The sequence below is a fragment of the Triturus cristatus genome, chromosome 4_1, assembly GCF_964204655.1.
Source record: "Triturus cristatus chromosome 4_1, aTriCri1.1, whole genome shotgun sequence".
NCBI lineage: Eukaryota > Metazoa > Chordata > Amphibia > Caudata > Salamandridae > Triturus > Triturus cristatus.
In genome coordinates, this window is record NC_140585.1 from 1,234,288,979 (window position 1) to 1,234,308,775 (window position 19,797).

Genomic DNA, 19,797 nt, shown 5'->3' on the forward strand with positions numbered 1-19,797 from the left:
CTTACAGGGCCCAGGAATGGACTTGGCCACTGTAGGGGTGCAGGGCTCATGCACCTGTAACCTCACCACTGGCATAGGGCACTCAGCTAGAGGGGTGACTGATGTATGCAAGGGCAGTGGTTTGTGGGCATGGCACACAGGGATGTGTGCCATGTCGACTCTTTGTTTTGTTCTGCACCAAGACACGCAGCCTGCAAAGGCAGTGTGTGAATGTCAGGGTACAGGACATCTATGGGTGGCACAATAAGTGCTGCAGCCCTTAGGGGCCTTCTCTGGTCACAGTGCCCTGGGAACCTATGGTACAATTTACCAGGGGCTGACATGTGGCCAGAGATGCCAATTGGGTTTAGGCTTCAATGCAGGTTTAGGGAAGGAACACAGGCTCTGGGTACCTGATTGGCAGGAGCCCAGGGCACTCTCAGTCAAAGTACATCAGCAATTCAGCAAAAAGTCGGGGCATACCATGCAAGAAAGAGGGCACTTTCTCACAACCAGTGAGATAGACAATTTCCCAGACAGTGGAATTAACTCTCCCCATGCCCCTCCCAAACGAATCTGCTTTGTTTGCTGTTATAATAAGGAGGCCTGCTGACGTTTTAGACCTCTAACTTCTATCTGTCGAAGTGTTTTGCACAGCCGGGTTAAAGAACTGCCACAGGCTCCAATGCACTGTGTCTGAAAGGCAAACAAGTCCGCTCAGACCAATCCTGGCGCTGCTCTCATACTATGAGAGCAGCATCTGGATTGGGTGGGGAGCCTGTGCTTTCAGGCCCCTCCACTTCCAGAGGAGGAGAGTAGAAGGGGCAACGAGGCAGTAGCAGAAGCGAAAGCGCAGCGACAGGTAAGTGAATTACATTTTATTTTCATTTCCCAACCCCTCTCCCCCTTCACGCCCCCGCACCGCCCTACCAGATTTGATTCCCAGTAGCCACCACTGCCCATAGGTTAACATTGCAGCCTTAAAAAATGTCACGGTCTACTTTTTAAATACAAAAGATTTTCTCTTGCAAAACATACTTACCTGATCGTATTGAACCTGGAGCCTAAATTTATATAAAGATACGCATTATTTTACAAATTGGCGTGGGTCTTCTAATCAAGTCGGTTTCCCTTTATGAGTTAATAAAATTAAAAAAGAGAAGTCACAGGATATTCCCATTCCACGTTTAAAAAAATGGTCTTCAGAGGATCCTCAATGAAAACAACATGGTGAGAGAATCCTACCAGCATACCACAGTCTCAGGTGAGCGTGGTAGGCTGTATGCAAATATTTTAACTGTTTAAGTTTTAATTTAGACATCCAAATCCCATGGGGCAACATGCACTGTAAGACACTTGAAGCTTTGGGCATTAATATGTAGCCGGGACTGCAAGCCTATTCTCTTGGTCTCGCCGTACGATTAAACCTTCTTTGAATAACCTTTAACCAGTTTCCGGAGGGTGGTTCATGAAGACCAGAAGAACAAGTTACTTACCTTTGGGAACATCTTAACTGGTACAGAATACATCTAGCCACAGATTTCTTACCTTTAAATTTCCTAGGCATCAGACTGGATCTAGAAGACTTTTCGTGAGCAGTACCCCTGCGCGTAGGTAGATGGCGTCGTTCGGCTCTGCGTGCCTCGTCCGCACCTGAAGTGACATCTGCTGCACCTATTTAAGCGCCACCTAGGTGAGCTGATGTCAGTTTCTTTTCATGACTTTCTAAGCCAGAAGCGCGGAACCATGAAGAGCACTGACCACTGGTGTGGAAAACTAGGGCACTGACAGGAATCAGCCCTGTCCCTAGAAAGCCATTCGCAGAGCGGGGATGATGGGGAGGGTCAGTAAGGAATCTGCGGCTACTTATAATCTCTACCAGATAAGGCGTTACCAAAGGTAAGTAACTTGTTTATCTGCTAGAGACTTCTAGTCGCAGATTCCTGACCTTTGAATAGATACCCAAGCAATACCATCCACAGTGGTGGGTCTGCGGACCAATCTGAAACAAGGAAGTCCTACAAGACCGATTGGGCAAAGTGCCCATCCCTAAGGACCTGACTGTCTAGACAGCAATGTTTGGTGAACGTCAGCAGGGAAGTCAACGTTGCTAACTGGCAGATGTCCAGGACCGGAACTCCATGAGATAACAGAGTGAGGCAGCAAACATTCTGGAGGTTGCTTCCTGATCAGTGCATAGCAGATTTTAATGCAGAGCACGACCCATCTAGAGATGGTTCACTTCTGCACACCCAGCCTTTCTTCGCAACAACATACCAGACAAAGAGCTGGTCGTCAACCCGAAACTCTGGTGTCCTGTCAAGGTAAAACAACAAGCTCTTTTTCGGTCCAGACGGTGGATCCGCTTCTCTTCTTTAGAGAGACGTGGAGGGGTGTAAAAGGTAGACAGAGTGATGGATTATCATACGTGAAATGAAGTAACCACTTCCGGCAAAAAGGAGGCCCTTGTAGGAAGCACCAATTTGTCAGGAGACTAATAGGTAAGGCAGCATAAATGACAAGGCCAGCAGCTCACTTACTCTACGGGCAGATGTATTAGCCACAAGCAAGGCTGTTTTAACTGTCAGAAGTCTGAGGGGACAATTATGGCGAGGCTCGAAAGGAGCGCTCCTCAAGAAAGTTAACACCAAATTAAGGTCCCACTGGGGAATAAGAAATGGTAAAGGAGGGAAGAGATGAACAAGACCTTTTAGAAACCTATGTACAATGGTGTATTTGAACAGATAGGATTGATCAGACAGCTGCAAAAAGGCTGAAAGAGCAGACAGATATCCCTTAAGCGTGTCCAGAGCAAACCCCTGCTGGACAAGGGGAAATAGAAGTGTAACACTTCAGAAAGGGGATCAATGGCTTTTTCTGCACACCATGCCACAAATTGTTTCAAACAGAATAAGTATGCTGTCTTGGGAAGGGACGCCTGGCTGTCACGATAGCCATGCTCAGTAGCTCAAAATACCAGACTCTCCACGCCCAATTCAGAGCCACAAGGATGACTTTGGGTTTGTCGCTCTTGAACTTTTTGAGTACTCAGGGCAGAAGTATGGGCGGAAAGGCATATTGGAGGTCTGTGCTCCACTAAAGACTAAAAGGTTCTCCGAGAGCCGCTTTGGACTCCAATGCACAAAACTGTTGATATTGTGCGTTCTCAGTGGAGGTGAACAGATCTAACCAAGGCTCTCCCCACTGTTGAAAGAGACCTAGCGCCACCTCCAGTTCGAGATGCCACACGTGATCCACTAGGCATCAATGGCTGAGGTTGTCCGCATTGGTGTTCAGAGAGGCCACCAGGTGCTGAACCACCAGGGATATACCCTGCTGTTGCAGCCATGTCCAGAGAAGCAGAGCCTCTTGACAAAGGGTCAGGAGTTTGTTGCAGAACCACAAGATGGTTCTGTTGTCTGCATTAGCCCTCCCTTGATGTAGGGTAAAAAGGCTTTCAATGCCAGCTGAATCGCATGGAGCTCCAGCAGGTTTATGTTGAGTCCGGATTCGGCCTGAGACCAGATTCCTCTGATCTCCCCTTCTCTCAGATGGCTGCCCATCCTAGGAGTGACGCATCTGTCACTACTTTGATCTGGTTGGGGAAGGGCGAGGGGTCTGCCTCTGACACAATCAAAGTTTGAGAGACACCACTGCTGATCTTTTGCAGTTCCCTCCGAGATCTGGACCATGTTGAAAAAGTGTCCCTGATGCTGTGCCCATTGAACCTTCAGGTCCCACTGCAGAGCCCGCATATGACATTGGGCATGAGTTACCAGCAAAGTGCAGGAGGCCCACGAGACCTAATAGACTCAGGGTCTGCCTCACCGAAATCCAGGATGGAGGCTGAAACATTGGTATCATAGCCTGAATATCCTGGACTCGCTGCTCGGGTGGATAAGCCAGAAACTGCACTGTGTCCAGAACAGCTACAATGAAAGGAAGCATCTGAGAGGGAGTCAGGTGTGACTCTGGCATGTTGATAGTGAACCACAGCGAGTGCAGGAGATTCACCATAGTGTGGAGGTGGGAGACGACAGCATGGGGAGAGCCCACCTTCAGCAGTCAGTCGAGTTAGGGAAAGAGTCACACCCCTGATCTATGTAGATGAGCTGCAATCATGGTCATCACGTTGGTGATCACCTGCAGGTCGCTGGTAGGGTCAAAAGGGAGAACAGTGAGCTGAAAAAGCTCATGGCCAACCGTGAACCACAGGTGACGCCGGTGGCAAGGCAGGAAGGGATGCAGAAATAAGAGTTCTTCAAGTCCAACGCTGCCGTTCAGTTTCCTGTGTTCAGTGCAGAGAGGGCCCGAGCTAACATGAGCATTTTGAATTTCTCAATCTTGAGGAAGATGTTGAGGGCCCACAGGTCTAGGATAGAACGAAAGCCTCTGCCCTGTTTGGGGACAAGAAAGTAGTGGGAATAGCAACCCCAAACTGGCATTGACACCCTCTCTATTGCTCCCTTGGCCAAGAGAGCCGCGACTTCCTTGCAGAGAAGGGATAAATGATCCTCTATCAGCCGGCCATTAGATGTTGGCGTGGAGGGAGAGGTTGTCATGACAGGGAGGAAGTAACTCCTTTGGACGATTTGCAAAACCCACCTGTCCGATGTTAGGGACTGCCAGTGGGGTGGGTGATGCCGAATTCTGGCACCAAGTGAATGCCCATGCTGGTAAGGGGGCATATTAGGAGGGTTTACAGGCTGCAGCTGCCAGGGGGGTAGTGGACGGACCAGATCGCTGGCAGCCTGACCCACAAGGTCTGTAGTAACCGGATACTCGGCCATGCAGAGGGTGTGGCTCCCGAGCCCCCTTTTGAAGCTGTTGGCAGCACCTGAGCAACCGTGTCGCACAGAGCATGAGAATAATGGACCAAAAGGCATGCGTTGTTCACAGACTGCTATGCCAGGCTGGCAGAAGAAAACAACTTCTTCCTCAAAGAGTCCAGCCTCTTGCATTCCCTATCAGAGGGAACGCGCTCTGGGATTTCGAGGCTTGGACCACTAAGTACTCGGGGTAGGGTGAGCAAATTTGGGTTGGGGGGCTGTGGTGGCGGGCGATAGTCCAATTCACAGACACCCCTGTGTGGGGTTTGGACTAAGTCCCCAAAAGGGCATCAATGAGGGCATCATTTAACGGGAGTCGCGGTTCTGAGGGAAGAACTCAGGGGTTTCTTCATATGGTTGGTATTCCTCATGGTCCAGTGACCCCTCTCATTCCTCCAAGGGAATAGGGCTCAGGCTCCAATCTATGCGGTAGGCTCCAGGGGCAACGCCTCTCCGGCTCCATTTCCAAGACAGGGACCAGAATGGGGATGGCGCCAGGAGGGTTGGCATCGGGACCGTCATCTGGGAAGGTCAAGATGTTATATGACCGGCATCAGTTCAGATCTGAGAACGGATCCTTGAGGCCCAACTGGAACCGGGGCTGCTAGCACGGAGCTAGGACAGAGCCCCTTCCGACCCCACGGGGCCCGAAGGCACACCACTGGAGTCAGGCTGTCCAAATATGAGGCCTCATAAAACTTTTAGTTGGGCATGGGTCACTCCGCTTCCAGAAATTTGGGGGCGCGGAGTAGGCCCAGGCTGTACGAGACCTTGAATGACGAGGCTCCCTCGTCTTGTCGGCCAACGAATAAGGAGAAGTTGAACTTCTTCAACTTTTTCTTCTTGTGTCGAGATGTACTCGAATGTCCAGAGGATTTGGAGTGGGACGAGGATCTCGGAGTCAGCCGCTGCTCTTGAGACCTTCCCCTCGACCGAGACCTTGAGTGTCGGGACGTCACCTACCATGAGCTTGAAGAACCACTGCCGCAAGGCCTTATAATTCATGGCACGGCAGTCAGAGCATGGCTGATTCATTGTTGCACTCAAGACATCACAGGCATACAGATGTGGATCCGTCCGCGACATCAGTCGATGACAAGCTCCACTGGGATTGAAGCTAACTTTCCTGGAGGACATCCCTGCCACACCACGATGGAAAAAAAACTCTAAAAGAGTTGACAAAAAGTAAAAAACAATCCAGTCTAACAGTAACTGAAAGGGTAGCTCTTCTCCGGATCAGTACTGGCTGGTGCGTAAAGAAAAGAACGGACCTCAGCGCACCTAGGTAGCACCTTAGTAGGTGCAGCGGACATCACTTCCAGCATGGATGACACCGACTAAGCACGTGGAGCCAAACACCACCAACTACCGTAAGTCTGGGGTACTGCACACCAAAAATCTTCCAGATCCAGGCTGCCACCTGGGAAATTCAAAGGTAAGGATTCTGCGGCTAGAAGTCTTCATCATATCATCATCTGCCCAGAAAGCAATCCCCCACCCAGTAAAGCCCCCCAACTGGGCATCACACCTGACCCAGGTAGCAAGTGGTTCTATCACCAAAGAGAAGGGGAGACAGTTGGCACCCTGTCTGGTACAGTGAGGATCAAAAATGGTGGCAACAAAACTCTGTTTAGCTCTTCATGACTAGCTTATAGTAGTCTGACATATGACAGAAAGCATGGCCCAACACATCCATACCAGCACTCAAAACAAGAAAGACCATTTGAGAAGATTGAATGATTTCTCAAAATTGATCAGCATGAGAATACTGGGATCTCGGAGGATATTCATCGGGTAAATATCAGGAATTAACAAATTCTTCACTCTATGAGGCCAAAAGCGGTTCTGCACATATTACAGAACTGCTCCACTATAATCCCAACTGAGCGCGGTTATATGACTATCAGCATTTCTTTTAGATGAATTATTTGTTGTCTCCCGATATGAACCCGAGATGTTTGATACACTGTTGCAGAGGCTATTTATTGACATCCTTGAGTTATTACTGGAAGTAGAAGGAGATACGTAGTCTAAATATTTGAAGCTATTTAGAGGCTTATGATTGAATATGCTACTTACCAGTATGCATCTGTTCTTGGCATGTAGGGCTGCTGACATTCATATCTGTGCATAGATCGCCGCCTAGTGTTGGGTCCGGATGTTTGCACGTTGTTGTCCTGGAAGAGTCTTCGAAGTATCCTGGGATAGGTGACTCCTCCCCTGGACTACAGTGCGCATGGGCATCCTCTCCATCCTCAGATTGTTTTTCGCCATTGTGGCAGTGATGGAGTAGATACAGAAAGTGATGACCATGCTTACAGTAATTCTGAGAGCTGCAGCTGCTACAGGCGCCGGGGAGGAGGGAGGGCGATATGAATGTCAGCAGCCCTACATGCCAAGAACAGATGCATACTGGTAAGTAGCATATTCAGTTCGAGGCATGTGGGCTGCTGAATTCATATCTGTGCATAGAATACATAGCAGTACCTCCTATTAGCGGCGGCTACCAGTGCCAGCTGCAGCGGTCTGAAAAAGAGTTTTGAGAACAGCCTGTCCTACAGCTGCCTGCTGTTTTGATTGCACATCTACACAATAGTGTTTGGTAAATGTGTGTGTAGTGGACCAGGTGGCTGCTCTACATATATCATGCAAAGGGATGTTTCCCAGGAAAGCCATGGAGGCCCCAAACTTACGTGTTGAGTGGGCTCGTGGGGGAATCGTTAATGTGCGTTTAGCCTTTTGATAGCAAATTTGAATACATTTAACGATCCATCTGGCTATACCTGCTTTGGAGATAGCGTTACCTTTGTGGTGTGGGGCAAAGGCAACGAAAAGTTGTTTAGTCTTCCTAAAGATCTTAGTCCTGTCGATATAGTACATGAGGGCTCTCTTCACATCTAGTGTATGGAGTGCTCTTTCTGCGACAGTTTGTGGGTTTTGAAAGAAAACAGGCAGTTCGATAGTTTGATTCATGTGGAACTGCGATATCACTTTGGGCATGAATTTGGGGTTGGTACGTAGTACGACCCTGTTGGCGTGAACCTGTATAAATGGCTCATGAACGGTTAGTGCCTGGAGTTCACTAACTCTTCTTAAAGAAGTGATCGCTACTAGGAAAGCTACTTTCCAGGTAAGGAATTGAATCTCGCATGAGTGTAGAGGTTCAAAGGGTGGACCCATCAGGCGTGTGAGGACCAAGTTGAGGTTCCACATTGGAGCCGGAGGGTGGCGTGGAGGGATTACTCGTTTGAGTCCTTCCAAGAATGCTTTGATGGCCGGCACTCTGAATAAAGAGAGGTGCTGCCTGTTCTGGAGATAGGCTGATATTGCGGTCAAATGGACACGTATAGAGGTGTATGCCAGATTGCATCGGTATAGGTGTAAGAGGTAACAAATTATGTTTTGGATGGATGCGTCTAGCGGGTTAATGTCATTATTATTGCAATAAATGACGAACCTTTTCCATTTGGCTGCATAGCAAGCTCTGGTAGTGGGTCTTCTAGCTTCCTTAATGATGTCCATACAGTCAGGTGGCAGGTTTAGGTAGCCAAACTCTAGGACTTCAGGAGCCAGATTGCTAGGTTCAGCTGTTGCGGATCTGGGTGCTGAATCTCTCCATGGTTCTGCGTCAAATGCGCGGGTTTGATCCGCAGCCTTTGATGCGGCACCACGGAAAGTTCGAGAAAAGTGGTGTACCATGGCTGGCGTGCCCACGTTGGAGCAACCAGGACGAGTGTCAGGGAGTGTTGTCTGAGTTTGCGAGCCACCAGCGGTATTAACGGCGCTGGGGGAAAAGCATACGCAAATCTGCCGGACCAGTTCATCCATATCGCATTGCCCTGCGACTGTGGATGTGGGAACCTGGCGGCAAAGCTTTGGCATTTTGCGTTTTCGCTTGTGGCGAATAGGTCTATCTCTGGATGAACCCATTGCTGGAAGTACGGTTGGAGTACTGATGGGTGTAACTCCCACTCGTGCATCTGGTGGCTGTGTCTGCTGAGCAGATCCGCCATCTGGTTGTCCTTGCCGGGGAGGTGTTCCGCCATGAGGAACATGTTCCTCTGAATGGCCCACTTCCACATGCTCTGAGCCAGATGAGACAACTGTGGAGAGTGTGTTCCTCCCTGCTTCTGTATGTAGTACATGGCGGTCATGTTGTCCGTCCGGATCAACACGACTTTGTTGCACAAGTGTACTTTGAATGCTTTCATAGCCAGGAAGATTGCCATCAGTTCTAGAAGGTTGATGTGCATCTTCTTTTGTTGTGTTGTCCATAGTCCCTGCACTGTGTAGTTGAGTACATGAGCTCCCCATCCCTGGAGAGACGCGTCCGCTGTCAGTATTATTTGTGGAACAGGCTCTTGGAACGGTCGGCCCTTGCAAAGGTTTTGTGGATTCCACCAATGCAGAGATTTGTATGCCCGACCGCTCACCAACACTAGGTCTTTCAACTGTCCTTGAGCCTGATTCCACTGACGTGCTAGGCACTCCTGAAGCGGGCGCATATGTAGTCTCGCGTGTGGGACTATGAAAATGCAGGAGGCCATCATGCATATCAACTGCATGAACACTCGCGCGGGAAGGGAGTGTTGTGGCTTGAACTTGGAAATCAGCATTTGCATGCTGTTGATTCTCACTAAATTTGGCTGAGCTGTGGCCGCCAGAGTGTCTATAGTCGCACCTAGGTACTGTTGTACGTGTGCGGGTTGGAGATGTGATTTTGGGTAATTTAGTGAGAACCCCAGACTGTGAAGGAGGTGAATGGTGCGGGACATGTGGCTGGCACATTGCTGGGCTGACTTTGCTTGAACAAGCCAGTCGTCCAGGTAAGGGTAGACGTGAATGTGTTGCCTCCGTAGATGTGCAGCCACAGTAGCCAGGCACTTTGTGAAAACTCTGGGTGCTGTTGTCACGCCGAAGGGAAGGACTTTGAATTGGTAGTGCTGCCCCTGAACAGTGAACCTGAGGTATTTTTTGTGTGAGGGGTGAATGGGTATGTGGAAATACGCATCTTTGAGGTCCAGTGTAGCCAGGAAGTCTCCCTGCTTGAGCAGCGGGAGGACTTGCTGTAAAGTGAGCATGTGAAAATGCTCGGAGAGAATGTAGCGGATGAGGGGTCTCAGGTCTAGTATAGGTCTGAGTGACCCGTCCTTTTTCGGTATTAAAAAGTACAGGGAGTACACCCCCGTACCTTGCTCATGGACGGGTACGACCTCTATTGCGCCTTTTAGTAGCATACTTAGCACTTCCTGCTGTAAGAGCGTTAAGTGCTCTGAGGACATAGGACGGTGTTTTGGAGGTATTGTGGGTGGAGTTGAGGTTAATTCTAGGCAGTAACCGTGTTTGACAATATCTTTGACCCACCTGTCCGTGGTGATGGAGTTCCACGTGGATAGGAACCTTTGTAGCCTTCCCCCGACAGGTGTTATGTGGTCGGGAGGAAGGGAGAGGGCGTCACTGTTTGTTCTTGGGGGAGGACCTGGTGTTGCCGTATCCGCGCCCTCTGCCCTTTGTGCTTGAGCCACGATAACCACCCCGGGTGTTTTTATCGTAGGAACTTTGTGTGTTTCCCTTGTTGTAGGTTTGCTGTGACCCCTGTCCTCTACCTGCTCCTCTATTTCCGGGGCGACGAAAGGAGCCGCTCCGAAAGGACTGCGTTTGGAGAGCCCCCATGGACTTTGCAGTGTCTGTGTCCTTTTTTATTTTCTCTAGGGTGGTGTCAACCTCTGGCCCAAATAAGTAGTCGGGGTTGACAGGCTGGTTGAGGATGTTATTTTGTACCTCAGGTTTGAATCCGGAGATTCGTAACCATGCGTGTCGTCGCAACATGACGCTAGTGTTTATGGCTCTGGCAGCTGTATCCGCGGCATCCAGTGCACACTTAATGGATGCGTTTGTGAGGAGTTGTCCCTCCCTGATGAGGATCTCTGCTCCCTCTTTGAATTGGTCAGGGAGATGTTGGAGTAATGTTTCTAATGTGTCGTAGTGTGCTCGATCGTAGCGAGCGAGGAGCGCCTGAGTATTGGCAATGCGCCATATGTTAGCTGCTTGGGCCGCAACCCGTTTGCCGGAGGTCTCTAGCACCTTGGACTCTTTGTCCGGGGAAGGAGCATCCCCTGTTGTTTGCGAGTGTGCCCGTTTGCGAGCATTCGCAACTACTATGGAATCCAGAGGTAACTGGCCTCTAATGTAGGTAGGGTCCCCAGGTGCCGATCTGTATTTCTTGTCGATCCTGGGGTTTATTACTCTTGCCCTGGTGGGTTCCTTGAAGATGTCCTTTGCTGGTTTGAGGACACCCTTCAACATGGGTAGAGTTTTTATATTCCTTTCTGAGGATGCGAAAGTATCCATGAGAAAGTCGTCCTCGACTGTGTCAGAGTGGAGTTGCACACCATGATTGGCCGCAGCACGTTCAATGAGGGCGTTAAATGTGGCAGTGTCCTCTGTGGGAGACGTTTTTGCTCCATAGAGTTGCGGGTCCTGTGTATCCATAGGTGCACCCGAGTCTACAGGGTCATCCCAAGCTTGGTCAGGGTCCTGTTGGCCTTCAGGGTCCATCTCTCCGGGGTAGGGGACGTGGTCACCTATGTAGTCCTCCAAAACGTCTGTTTCGGAGTGTGTGGGAGAGAAGGACTGTGGATCTTGGTAAGAGGAATGGAGAGGTTCGTAAAGAACTGGTTCCGAAGCCACTGGCAGCTTTTTCTTAAGCGGGATCCGGTAGGAGTCCAAAGCTGGCTCGGAAGTTATTCTCCTCTTGTGGAGCATCATCCTGCCGGTGTCGGCGTCGATGATGTGTGATGGTGACGTCTCTGCAGGAGAGCGTTCGGCAGGCGTGATCGTGGTGTGGGTGACACGTGTTCTGATTTGGAACAGTTTTGGGGCCGTGGATGGCGGCAGGCCAAAAGTGTTGTTGGCTGGTGCCGAAGAGGCTGTTGGAGCTTTTATCGGCTCGGAGCCTGACGTGTCCTGGAGGACTGCCTTGTGTTTGATGCGTTGCAAGGACGCAGCAACTGGCCTCACCTGGAGCGCCATCGATTCTTTGGCGCCGACCGGCTCTGTAGAGGCGGGCGTGGACTTCTTCGGCGCCAGTGGGTCATCGAGTCGAGGAGCGGTAGTAGCCGTCGACGTCGTCGATGAGTGTGCCTTTGGTGGTGCTGTCGAAGAGGTGTGAGACGCAGCAGTCAGTTTGACCTTTGTGGTCGGAGCCGATTGTTTCGGTGCCGGGAGCCGAGTAGGTTTGGTGGCACCGAAGGTCTTTTTCCGTGTGTCGGCGCCGACGTCGGCTGCTGCAAGCTCGGCACCGAAGTCTCGTTTGGTGCGGTCGGTGCCGACGGGTTTTGCTGGCGTCGAAGGTGTGGTGGGCTTCGATCCGACCAGCGTCACTTTTGGTTTCGGTTTCTGATGAACCAATACAGCTTTCGGTTTCGAAGAAGGGAAACCAGCCGGTTTGGGTAGTAATGGCTGCCGCTGAATGTCCGAGGCGGGGCAGAAGAACTGCGGGATAGGTCTTGGGTAAGGCCCGAAGGCGATCCCTCGACCGGAGCCATAGACTGGCGCACTGGGATATCCTCAGTCTGTACGGGTAGGCCTTGCTCGTCACCGGAGCTACTCTCTTCGGCCCCTAAGGCCTCATCGTAGTCTCCTACCTCGGTGTCGGCTTCATCTCTGTGAAAGAGTCGTTCTTCGACGTCCTCCGATCCGGAGTCGTGTTCGGAAGCGGGGCTGGAGGGTAGGTTCTCCACGTCTTCGACATCTTCGTCCTCGGCGCTGAAGATGTTGGTCGGGGCCGGTGCCGCTTGCTGCGCTTCGAGTCTCACTGCTCGTCGATTCCGGAGAGTCTTCTTGGATCGGAATCGGGCACAGGCCATACATGTAGACTCGTCGTGATCCGGTGAAAGGCATTTGTTGCACACCGTGGGACGTCGACATGGGGATATTTCGCATTGCATACAGGACACCGCTTGAATGGTGTCCTCGATTCCATCGTCGATGTCGGGTCGATGGTCGGGTAAGATGCGAAAAAGTTGGTCTGGAAGTTAGTAAACTAACAAAGATACTATCGATACCAATCGGGAACAGTACCGACGCGAACTAAAGGCCTTTTGGCCCGGAAAAAGTTTTTCCTAACTTGAGTCAAGATAAGCACATCCGAACCCAATGGCGGAAAAAAACAATCTGAGGATGGAGAGGATGCCCATGCGCACTGTAGTCCAGGGGAGGAGTCACCTATCCCAGGATACTTCGAAGACTCTTCCAGGACAACAACGTGCAAACATCCGGACCCAACACTAGGCGGCGATCTATGCACAGATATGAATTCAGCAGCCCACATGCCTCGAACTATGGATGATTCACTCCGTTACATACATTGTCTTGATAAGACCTGCGTAATCGCTGCGGGCCAAAGTGTTGACACCATATCTCTGGTTGACTTTGGATTGATTCCTTTAGAATACCTGGGGCACAGTTGTTGACAGAATTCTTTTTCTTGGTGGAATGAATGATTTGAGCCTTGGGATGGAGATATATATATGTATATCCCCGACCCTTCAGGCCGGCCTCATTAAATGATGGACACGGAGCAGTCCATCCAAACACCAGCAAGTGTGAAAAAGAGATGAGGCCCATTACTGGCAATGACGCTTTTATTCAGTATCAGAGGCACGACATCCTTCCTGCTACCTAACGTTTCAGCCTCACTGGTCTTTCTCACAGGTGGAAGGTTGGATAAGTAACTTGCCAGGTGCGCTTGTGCATGCTTTTAGAGAGTTCTTGGGTCACATGGCTGCATATTGAAATACAAATCCCATAGTGCACTGCCAAATGTCTCAGAAAATACGATCTGGAAGTCCTCATTTTCGAATTTCAAACTTGAACGTCATTACCTTCGTAGCAGTGGCACTGATGTTGGTGTGGAATCCTTTGCTAGAAACAGCCAGGTGAGTTGGGATCACTCGCAGATTTCTTATATTTTTTCAATGATCTGAACGAAGCCTCATTGCACCAGCACGATCAGAAATCTATATATATGTAACACATTTGAGCACCACACCATCTACACTATACCACCCATTGTACAGCGTTTGTGACGAAAAATATATATAGCAAACATAATAAATATTTAAGCCTTCTTTTCACTTCTCATATATATATACATACACACATATATATATATATATACATACACACATATATATATATATACATACACACATAGGAAGAGGTGTGGTGCCGCGGCCAGGGTGACTGACTCCGGAATCTGGGGATCACGGTTCGATCCCCAGCGCCTGATTAGCCCAGCACCATGTGACTCTGGGCAATAGCTTGCTTAATCTTCCCGACGGCCCCCAGCACCTAGAGACCCTTACGGGTGATTGTTTGCGCTTTACAAATGTGTGTGTGTGTATATATATATATATATATATATAACCTACTGGCGGTCGCCAGTAGGTAGTTATAGTTAGGACCCTGTTTCCATAGGAACACCGCAACATTCTATTTTGAATAACTTTGGCGCCGGTCGACGAATCCTCGCGAAATTTTCAAAACTAATGGGGCGCTACGCTCCGCTCCTACCCTGAAAGTCTCGGGGGGATTCGTCAAGCGGGGGCTGAGATAAAAGGGGGGTCCCAAAACGCGTTTTTCCCATGCATTTTTCCATAGGACCTTTAGACACAGCTACAGCCCGAACGGCTGAACAGAGTTCCTTGAAATTTGGCAGAGAGGTAGTCTACAGGTCAAGGAAGTGCCTTTTGTAGGTTTGGTGTAAATCTGTTCAGTAGATTCTGAGAAAATAGCCTTTAAATCAATATATATATCTGAGCCAGCTTACGGTGCGCTTACGGTGCGCTTACCGTACGCGTACGGTGACGTGCGCGAGCGCGATTCTGATTGGCTGTTAGATCTCAGTAAACATTCGAATCGCTCGAAACCAGGAAGCGGCGTCCGCCATTTTCTATCTCGCACTCTGAGGGATTTGAAGATAAACAAAGACCAAAAACATATAAAGGGTCCGTTTAGACAGCTCCCAACCACCTAGCCTTGATGAAGGTGTCCTCAAAGAACCCCCAAGGCCAAAAATTCAATTTTTAATTTTTTTCGAAAAATCGCCGATTAAGCTTACCGTACGCATACAGTTAAAAAATTTTAAAAAAATAAAATATTCATATTCTCCACACCCCGTGTGCAAATGGTGCCCGAAGGGCCACAATTTGTGCATGGCATATTTAATAACCATGTTACTTCAAAAAATCAAACATTACCTTTCACAACGAAGCGCATAATATGTCCTCCCATCCAGCGTAACGTGGGCACGGCACTAACTGCGTAAAGTGGGCGCGCGGTGCGCGAAGCGCACCGTGCGCGCACGGAACGAACTGCGTTAAGTGGGCGCGCACGCCACGAATGGCGTAAAGTAACTTAGCATTTAAAAAAACGTACAAATTCACTGAAAAAAACATAGGTTTCACACACGTTATAGTTAGGAATTAGCATTTAAAAAACCTTGCAAATTCACTGAAAAAACCATAGGTTTCACACATGTTATAGTTAGCTGGACATTTTACTGATAAAAAACCAATGAAATTCCCCCGTTATAGTTAGTGCAGGCAACTATAACTCACGTGACCGCAATCCTCTGCTGATGCGAATACTGTATTTAGACACTTATTTGCCCATGTCTTCTTCCATTAAATTTTAGCTATACATATATTACAAATATTTTTTTTCTCATAAAGACACATATGTCATCAGCAGAGGATTGCGGTCACGCGAGTTATAGTTGCCTGCACTAACTATAACGGGGGAATTTCATTGGTTTTTTATCAGTAAAATGTCCAGCTAACTATAACGTGTGAAACCTATGGTTTTTTCAGTGAATATATATATAGATGGGCTTAAATATGTATTACATTTGTTTATGTCTATGCTCCACTCCAGTTTTTTTGCACAAGGCTGGGCCCCTCCTTATGATCTTTAATTCCATCCTCTTCTCTACTGCGATGTCCGAACAGTTCCAATCCCACTTGCAACAAAGACAACCACTATGGTAAGATGCTTACCCTTTGTGACAAAGTATCAAGAACATAGCATGCTTAAGCTACCTAGAAATATAACACTACCACATGTGTGATGTTTCTTATGTTACCACTCACCCCTTCAGTGGATTCACCACCAGACAATGGGGCTTATCTAGACCCTGGATCACTGCATTTTTGAAGGAGCCATCCAGTTGGGCTACGTTGATCTGTTTCTTGTTGGCATCATAACTCGTCCAGAAAAGGTTTCGAGACACCCAGTCGACTGCCAAGCCATGAGCATTGGGTAAGTCTGAATCAAAAAGAAAAACAACAGCTAAAGTAAAATATCAAAAAAACATCCAAACCCTGAGCAATTATATAAGTTATTAAAATATGTAATCATTGATGTGAGTGGGGTCGGAGTCAAAATCATTGAAGGACTGGGGAGGAACTGGGCGAAATGAGCAGAGGTATTGCCCTTCAGCATTGCACCGAAGGCATAAACCATAGGATTCATGGGGATCATAGCCCTGCAATAGACATCAAATATTGCATTAAAAAATAAGTAAGGTTCTGTTCCAGGGGCAGTAAATGTGGAATATTGCTGATTGAACTAGGGCGTGGGTGACTGTGATGGTAAGGTGGTAGCATTTCCAGATTGCCTCCAGGTCCAGGGAAGCCGTAGGCATCTGGTCCTCTTGGGGAAGGTCAACAAACTTCGGCACGAACGAAGAGTCCTGAGGGAGTATCTTGGCAACCACATAGAGCGGTGCTGCTCAAAGTCATGGAGTTTCTAATTCTTGTGTTTTCTTTAGATTACTTTGACAGTGACTCTAGAGATCTTGTCCCGGGTCTTAGATTCTTCTTGGCTCGATGGCCATCCTCAGCTCGGCATCCCATTCCTTTATTGCCTTGGGGTGCATTCTCCTGCAGAATTTGCAAGACTCTTGGTCCAACCGCAGGCACCAGAGGCAGATGGTGTGTGGGTCTGTGATGTACATTTGTCCCTACAGGGTTTGAAGCCTGAATATTTGGGAGGTGACATTCGCTAGACTGCACCGTAACATTAACCCAAGTTTTGAACATGATAAGTGTTTTGAGAAAATTCCTTGAGAAGAGCATTGAACTGAAAAAAGGGAACTGACATCAGGGCGTTGGTGGGGGCGCTTTATGACTCAAGTGATGTCAAAGTTGCATTGTTTAAGCACCTAAGTGGAGCCAATGGTCCCTACTGGAGTGGAAAGCTATTGAAAGGTTTCTGGATTCAGTTTGATGCCTGAGACATACAAATAGTAAGGAATCGGCAGGTACAAATATCCATCAGATGTTTTTTTTTAAATAAAGAATGATCACATTACAAGAAGCAATGATTGGGTCTACACACAACCAGCATAACGAAGCAGGCCACAGTTGGCTTTGAGCCACAAGAAGCAAGAAAGCATATGGATCCATGAAAAGTTATATTCTTCATGAGAGCTACAATGAATAACACAAAAGAAAGCAGGTTACAGGGAGCAAGGAGAGGCTAACGGAGAAAAGAAGAGTGATCCATACCTGCTGACACCACACTTTCCACCATGGTGCCATTGATGAACGCTCTCTTGATGGCCTGTGTGCGGACATCCGACCAGTAGATCCGTTGCTCCTGCGCATCAAAGTCCACCACTGTGACATTGTCGATGTCTGGGACGGTGAAGGAGATGATGTAGTTGTAATAGGGGTTGTGGATGTCCACCCCACGTATCTCCATCTGCCTAGCGTACAGCAGGAAGTTCTTAAAATCTAGAGGACAATATTAAAAGTGAATGCTAGCGTGATACTAAATCTCTATTAGTATTATTTTCTTGCTTTCCGCAAGTACATAACCTTGACTGCTAATCAAGAAAAACTGTTAAAGCTCCTAATGGAAATGTCAATCAAAATATATTGCATTAGGTACCTATTTAACTGGACAAAATGTATGTTTCCAGATTACAAAACAGTAGCATTTACCAGCCACTGGCAGTTAAATACTATGGAGAATAGGCACTTGCAATGGGCTTAAGCCTAAAAGTCTTTCATACAGGATTACAAAACATAGGGACTGAGGGGCTTCAACAGCAGATACACACAGTTGTCCTGGGCTCAATCCTAGAGGGTACCCACACAGTGTCACAATAAGGGTAAATGCAACATAAAGGTCCAAGTTTTAATTAGCACTTAATACTGGTGTTAGGACAGGTCCAACTACTTGTATAATATTGGCAGGTAAATTAATAGAGAGAAAAAGGTTTAGCTGTTTATTATTGGAGGATGAATGTGTTAAGTGGAAACAGCTTTTTTTCCGATGTCAAACACTTCAACCTTATTAATCAAGCCGTCATCATGTAATAAATGCATTTATGCACCCTAGAACATGACTTTGCTGATTGGAAATGCTCCAATAATTTGTGAACCTGACCTTTTCTACTCTATCATAAACCACAAAATGCCCTCTCACCTCATTTATGGTTTTTAAAACAGTAGAGCTTAGGTCTATTGAAGCACAGTAAGTGTCCTATGGATTACAGGCCCATTCGACAGCTAAAGTGAAGCTAGTTAACCGTTCAGATTGTCTAAGGAGTGACGTTTGTCAAAATCCTTAACTGATAATTATTACCAATACCAAGCTCGTTTCTGATGGTAAGGCTGTCAGCTTATGTTCAATACTGGATGAGAGAGAAGGGGGCAAGAGACAAAGAGAGGTAAATAGAGAGAAAGAGATGGAGAGACAGTGATAGAGGGAAAGACAGTGAGAAGGAGAGCGACTGTGTTTGTATAGAGTCTTTATGAAGGTCTTGTTTTGCCTCCGCTTTTATTTATTTTTTAAATAATCTAAAAACAGTGGTCAGTCAAATGTATAACTTGACTCATTTTGCTGAATGAGCATATCTTTTAAAACCAAATATACATCAGATAAATATTTGGAAAGTGTACGTTCATCCCTGGGCATCCTGAAGCTGAATAACAGATGTTTATTGTTACCCAACTCAATGGTACTCATTTTATGGACCTGAGAAGGATGAAAGGCTGAGTGGACCTGCCAGGATTTGAACCTGTGACCATGAGGTCGAACACAGGCCCCTACAGTTGACGTATTAGTCCATTAAGCCACCAGACTCGGCCAAGATATACTTGTGCTTTTCTTCATCTAAAAATATCTTGTTAAAATAAAAATAAAAGTTTAGCGAATCCTGCACAAAAGCGAAGACATTCAATTAATATGGATATTCGAGTGTTTACAAAGATGCCACTCTGGAATTTTCACTGGGGATGCTTCAGCCCTTACAGGGAGCCACTCACTGTCACTTTCTGAAATCCAAATCAGCATCTAACTCGGGCCTTTATCAGTGTAATGGAGAGGGAGGGGAAAGGATGGTGTGGCACGCACCCAGGCACGTTTTCTTATCCGGCGCCAGCTTCATGAGATGCGGGCAGGCGCACGAGTACTTCTGGTTGTAGTTGATGAGGCAAAGGTGGCTGCAGGGCCCTCGACCGCCATTTCCTTCACATGGGTTCGGAGCTATGTATACCAAAACACAATGAAGACGATTAACAAGGTGGGTGCATAGGAGACAGAGAAAGCCAATATGCAGAGGATTCCAGGAACTGTACAAGGTGTCTCAAGGATTTATCTGCCTGCTGTATGAACGAGGCATGTCTAAACCTACTTAATGCTGAAGTACGGTGAAGCACCCCAAACGAGAAATGATTCAACTTAAACAGACTGGTGAAAGGCAAAGAAAACGAAGAAAAGCAGAAAGAGAAAAAACACAGACAAGACTGATTTGCGCTTGAAACAGACAATCAGACACCTGCCCTGATACATAGAAAACGATGAAAACGTGCGTTTCTAACGCACATAGTGCGTGGACAAGCCCCTAACCACACACAGAAAGGACAAATTTCACAACTTTGAGAACACACGAAGGCACACAAAAACCATCAGTCCA

At 47.8% G+C, this 19,797-nt stretch overlaps 1 protein-coding gene across 2 annotated transcripts in view; it reads right to left on the reverse strand.

Annotated features, from left to right (window-relative positions):
* The window catches only part of LRP1 (LDL receptor related protein 1), a 1,298,976-nt gene that overhangs the window by 799,209 nt on the left and 479,970 nt on the right, over positions 1-19,797 (reverse strand). For both annotated transcript variants that reach the window (XM_085654639.1, XM_085654638.1), the window contains exons 28-30: positions 19,236-19,367; positions 17,381-17,608; positions 15,962-16,136 (exon numbers count right to left, since the gene is read on the reverse strand). In XM_085654639.1, the coding sequence (XP_085510765.1) occupies positions 15,962-16,136; positions 17,381-17,608; positions 19,236-19,367 (535 nt within the window). The remainder of the gene's footprint in view (positions 1-15,961; positions 16,137-17,380; positions 17,609-19,235; positions 19,368-19,797) is intronic.